Raw genomic sequence first — 6,171 nt, forward strand, 5'->3', positions numbered from 1 at the left:
ACCTTGATCATCTGTAAGAACCGAAGGTGTTTTAAAAAATGTGGTCGTTTCGCAGCTTTTTTTGTGTTGTTGTGTAACGACCACACTCTGCATCGTGCCTTTTGCTGCATTCTCTGCACTGCACAAGCAGTGAAGCGTTCGTGCTTTCATGGTTCATAGCATCTTTAAGCTCGAGCTTTACAACAGGATGTGGTCTGAGAGAGAGACTTGTGTTTCATCTCACAATCTAGCTGAAGGAAACTGTGTTCCACTGAGCTCTTCCTGTGTCGACTCCTTAGAAGAGTTATTTGTGCAAATGCCTTCATTTGAACATTTTATTTGCACTATAAAATGTTCATATTTTTAATTTTGAGTTTCTAATTAACTATTAATATCATGATGTTAAGCAAGAAAACGGGCCAAATGCATTATTTTTGAATTCTTATGCATATTTCTTTATTACTTTTACCTCAAAACTGCCCACAACAAATCGCTTTAAATTTGTAAATCCCATTAAAAAAAAAAAAAAGAAAAAAAAATATATATATAAAAATCAAGATTCTTGTCATGACCTTAAAAACCTGATACTTTTTAATCTCTCTCTCTCTCTCTCTCTCTCTCTCTCTCTCTCTCTCTCTCTCTCTCTCTCTCTCTCTCTCTCTCTCCCCGCCCCTCTTTCCTGCCTATATGGCCAAGACAAATTTGAATTATCTATTTTATTCTCACATGGGCTATGGGTTTAAGGACAGTTGAGTAAAGGTGAGTTATTTCAATTTACCTTTTTTGTGTGTGTGGCTTGTGCTGAATTTGATTTGACAATATTTATGAACAGCACTGTACTTTTTACATATTTTAACACTATACTAAGCTATTTTTAGGCTATGTATCTATATATTCCTTATTCCTATGCGATCTGTATTGTAAATAAGAAGTATAGCATATTATGTGTGAGTTTTAGGAAACATGTAACGCAGGTTTGTTTCAAAAGCAAAAATTAATTAGTTAATTTCCCCTTCTTCGAGCATTTGCCATTTTATGTAATTTGGCACATGATTTTGGCAGACAGACACATTACACATTCGCCCGTGCCGTACACAGCTGCATTAGCACAACTTGTGAATCGCTGTTAAGTGCTATTAAGTGGTTTGAAACTCATTTATTTAGACATGTGTATTAATAACCAGTGTTAGGGTGTGTAAGTGTCAAAGAGGTGTACATTAAAAATAAACCTTTTGCACAGAAATGACGAAAAGCCGAAGTGATTTCCTGCCAACTTTTAAAAAGTAATGCAAGCATGCTTACTTCCGTGCAACTGCACTTCAGAACAGAGCATGGCGGGAGGATGGTGTTTGTGTGGGCAAAAAAGCCACAGTTTATCACAGTCTATATATGAAACTTGTTGCAAGTTGTTGAATATCCAGCTAAAGCTTATGAAGACACTGTGGAGACTGTGATTGCTATATATTCCTGTGATTATTTTGTTTTTACTTTTATATTGTATTTCTATTTAAGTTTTATTTATTTAATTTTTTATATTTAGGCTATTTGAATAAATGTATTATTTGGAATTTTTATGTATTGTTTACACTACCGGTCACAAAATTGGAATAATTAAGATTTTTTCTTTTTTATGTTTTTGAAAGAAGTCTCTTATGCTCACCAAAGACTGCATTTACTTGATGAAAAATACAGTAAAAACTGCAATATTGTAAAATATGATTACAATTTAAAATAACTGTTTTCTATTTTAATATATTTTAAAATGCAATTTATTCATGTGAAGTCAAAGCTGATTTTTTGCAGCCTTTACTCCAGTCTTCAGTGTCACATGATCCTCAATGAATTATTCGAATATACACTAATTTGGTGAAATATATAATAATTCGAATAATAATAATTTGGCTAATAACTTAACTATTATCAGTTATTAATGGCGCTTTAAAAAAAAATGTTTTTCCTTTGCTTTTTTCGCATAGATGACAACACTGTCAAAACGATCCCGTTCACACGTATCTATGAAAACGACAGAAAACGCTGTATTATTCATGTCAGGCCAGTAGTTGGCGATGTCACTTTGTAAAGAAAAACTACGTAACATGCATGCACATGACGTCACTGTTTTCACAAATTCGCGCTTTTCTAGTTCACACAGAGACGAGAATAGAATCGGTTTCAAAAACTGGGGGGAGGGGGGAGGGGTGTGTATGTTATTTGTATGTTTTTTTTTTCTTTCTTTTTTTTTCTGACTGGGGACTGCAGATGTAAATTAGCCTGTGGCTAACTCTGGTACAATGCATCAAATGGAAACATTTATGTTTGAAATTGTACATGGTCCCTAATAAATAAATAAAATAAAATAAAAATATTAAAACTTGCACTTTGAAACTCGTTTTCAAAAGATTGCGTTTTCAGGCCCTCAAAACGCAGTTGTAGTGTAAATGAACGGCCCAAGCGCATAAAAAGTTTTCCGTTTTTAGTTGAAAATGGTGTTGTGTAAATGGCCCCTTATTACTATTATCGTTGTTGTAAACGGTTTTTACTGCTAATAGGATGTTTGTGTAAATCGTGATGCATTTTCTTTTTTTCAGGAATAGAAAGTTGAAAAGAACAGCATTTATTTGAAATGTAAATCGTTTGTAACATTACAAATGTATTTAAAGACACTTTTTGCTCAGTTTAATGGTGAAAAAAAACCTATTAATAGCATATATATATATATATATATATATCCTATATATAATTATTTATTTATTTTATTCGTGAACCCAAACTTGAGGACTGGAGAGATGGCTGCTGATAATTCTGCTTTTCCATCACAGGAATAAATTGTATTTTAAAATATATTCAAATAGAAAACAGATCTTTTAAATTGTAATAATATTTCACAGTATTACTGTTTTTACTGTATTTTTCATCCAATAAATGCAGCCTTGGTGAGTATTTTACAATTGAAAACACTAAAAACTCTTTACTATTCCTAACTTTTGACCTGCAGTGTAAATAAATGATGCATTTGATTCATTTATTTCATTAATTCTCCCTGTTCTCTTTGCACTCTTTTTAGTCATGGCATCACACACATCCAGTTATGACAGCACTGCAACTGTCCTTATCCTCCTCTTCCTATTAATCGTACTTGTTCTGGCACTGGTGTATTTTTACAAAAAACTTAATGTGGACACAAATGGACAGTACACCGTCCAGAACATCATCTTCGCCCCTGACGGCCTACGGGATCGATTGAGACAAGGAGTTGGGGTTGTGGAAAACAGATTTGGCGTCCACATTTGGCCTCAACCCCGTGATGACGAGGAGAACATAGGAAATAATGACGAAGAGGAGGGTGGAGGTCATGACAAACAACGCGACAGTTACACAGAGGGAGAACAGCAGGAAAATGATGACGGCGGGGACGATTCTTCGAGTGACTATTCCAGCGTTGACCTGAGGGAGAGGGCTAAGGCGCAGGTGGAGGAAAAGAAAAGTGAGAAGAGTGAAACTGAGGAAGAGAAGAAGAAACAGAAGGAGGAGGAAGAGGAGGAGGCAGCAGCAGGAGAGAAGAATGAAAGTGAAGAAGTGAAGAAAGAAGAAAAAGTGGGATTGCTCGTAGATCTAACGCCGTTTTCAGGTAGCGCAATTTGGTCTGAGTCTAAGGAGGACAAAGATGGAAATGAGGAAAATGACTTGACTGAGTTATGAAAAGCACAGAAACATGGCGTGCGAATATAATAGGTGGGAAATCAGGTGACTGGCCCAGGGGGCGGCACAAAAAAAGTGATTAAAAATGTAGAGTCAGTTGAACACTGCAAAGCCTGACATAAAAATCCCATGGAACAGTTTATTGAAAACAAATAGAGCAAAATTTGCATGTGTTTTTTTGCTGAGTATCATATTTTATACTCATGTTTTAACAGGATTTTTCTAAAACAATTATGTTTGGATAATCAAGTAAACCTAAATTTCTTCAGTCCAGTGTTCATCTTGAAATATTACCAAAAATATAAAGGTTTTTGTTACATTTACTTTATAAAAATCAGCAGTAAAAAAACACATGTATGACCTGGGGGGGTTTTTAGAATTATTCAAAAAGGCCTTTTAAGCCTTCTAAGATAAAGCATCGATTAGACGAAAGAAGACAATGTTGAATGTGTAGGCTACTACAGGTTTTCCAGCTAGGTTTTGATCATGTTAAGTTAGAGGTCTAAGAAGTTTCCGTATCAGATGTACAGTCGGTTTAAACTTTAAAAGTCAGTAAAACGGTTCCACACCCTTTCTGTAAGTTGTTTGTTCTTTTCACTTCCTGCTGTTTTTCTGCCAATGCAGACTCTGTGTGAAAATACATTGTGAAACTTAGTAACATTTTTATGAGATGTATATATTTTTGCAATACAGAATATTTTTCATGTCAATAAAGTGATTGTCTGAATTGTTGAGTATTTTAATATACTGTAGCCACGAGTGTAAATCTCACAAAACCTGCCAAGAACGTGTTTAGAATATATTTAACCCCAAAATAATAAGGAATAATATATTTTTTTAAAGAAAATTAAAGTCGATATGAAAAAGAAGTTGCGATAGTCTTTTCTTCCCTATTGTGATGTATATCCAAGTGAAATGAACAGGACACGAAAAAACATAGGACGGGACTTGATTTTGTCCAAGGGGAATTTATTGGGTGGTTGTGGTTTGCTATTGGTCGATCTCATGTGAGTGACAGGTTTGTCCCGCCCTCACGCCAGTAAACACATCATCAGAGAATAGAAGAGATGTCACTATAAGGGCAAGTTATTTTAATTAAAGATTACAAGGGCACATGAATTAAAAAAATCTACATATGGATAAATCATTTATATTACTGTAAACTGCAATATTCCATGAAAATAAGAATTGTCCATTCTGATTTCATGGTGACTTTAAAATGTGAATTGTGACATTGCATATGCCATGATGTACCACTAGGGCACCAAACCACCAACTATTTTGAGGTTATAACCGTGAAACCACCTCTTTTATCATGGTTGGACATTTTGAGCAAGGGTTCATGGTTTGGGTCAAGATGACAATGATAAGGAAATATGCTAATAGTGTAAACTAGATAAAAAAAAGTGTGACAAGACAAAGCCTGAAAAGCCTAGCCTGAACTTTTTTGAAGTAGTTTTAACAGCTTCATGTTTGAAGGTTTTCAGTTTATAATATTTATAATACAGACAGACAGACATACCAATAGATAGATAGACAGACAGAGAGACAGACAGACAGACAGACAGATAGACAAACATACCGATAGATAGACAGACAGAGAGACAGACAGACAGACAGACAGACAGACAGAAAGACCGATAGATAGACAGACAGACAGACAGACAGAGAGACAGACAGACAGACAGACAGACAGATAGACAAACATACCGATAGATAGACAGACAGACAGACAGATAGACAAACATACCGATAGATAGACAGACAGACAGACAGACAGATAGACAAACATACCGACAGACAGACAGACATACCGATAGATAGACAGACAGACAGACAGACAGATAGACAGATGGACAGATAGATAGATAAGAAATGTTAGAGAGAATGGAGGTTTAAATGAGTCTTAGAAATAGTAAGTAATAGAATGGCAGCTTAATCTAATGAGCCTCTCCAACTATCAATATTTTAACTCCTGCAAAGTTAGTTTCAGGTCTAATTAGACATGTCTGAACCAGCTAGTCAACAGTTTTCGGCTTAACTCGCTGGAACCGGGTTTGAACAAAACCACAGAAGAATACAGAACTCAATTGAATGAATAAATACCGCTACATACACGTTTCAGTAGGGAAGTTTACACTTTTACAAGCATAGCCTCCATTTCCTCCTTGTCGCTATGGACGGGGATGTAGCTCAGTGGTAGAGCGCATGCTTCGCATGTATGAGGTCCCGGGTTCAATCCCCGGCATCTCCACTTACTTTTTTTTTTCTTTCAAAAAAACAATAGTGGACATGTAAACACGCGGCATCCTAAATTCTTTATGATGACAGTCGCTGAATTTACTGATTTTATTTTATATCTGTAGAAAAGCATCGAATGCACGTACGTTTGTGAAGATTTTAGGAGGAGACACTTGAGTCGGAAGTTGCACTCCTGCGCAGACCATTGGTCAGTTAAACGTCAGTGGGCGTCGTAATCGCCACGCCATTGGT

General features: G+C 35.7%; 1 protein-coding gene across 2 annotated transcripts; it reads left to right on the forward strand.

The window, feature by feature from the left end:
• Positions 1-659: 659 nt before the first annotated feature.
• LOC307156457 (uncharacterized protein) lies at positions 660-4,103 on the forward strand. Of its 2 annotated transcripts, XR_013820711.1 has the most exons (3): positions 660-738; positions 3,044-3,848; positions 3,894-4,103. XR_013820711.1 is itself a non-coding variant. In XM_079867807.1 (2 exons), the coding sequence occupies exon 2, from the start codon at positions 3,046-3,048 to the stop codon at positions 3,676-3,678; it is 633 nt and encodes a 210-aa protein (XP_079723933.1). In that variant the 5' UTR covers positions 660-738; positions 3,044-3,045; the 3' UTR covers positions 3,679-4,103. The 2 variants fall into 2 exon arrangements, 1 of the variants encoding a protein (XP_079723933.1); XM_079867807.1 differs by having other exon boundaries at positions 3,044-4,103.
• The last annotated feature ends 2,068 nt before the right edge of the window (positions 4,104-6,171 follow it).

The sequence above is a fragment of the Squalius cephalus genome (assembly GCF_949319135.1).
Source record: "Squalius cephalus genome assembly, chromosome: 3".
Classification (NCBI taxonomy): Eukaryota; Metazoa; Chordata; class Actinopteri; order Cypriniformes; family Leuciscidae; genus Squalius; species Squalius cephalus.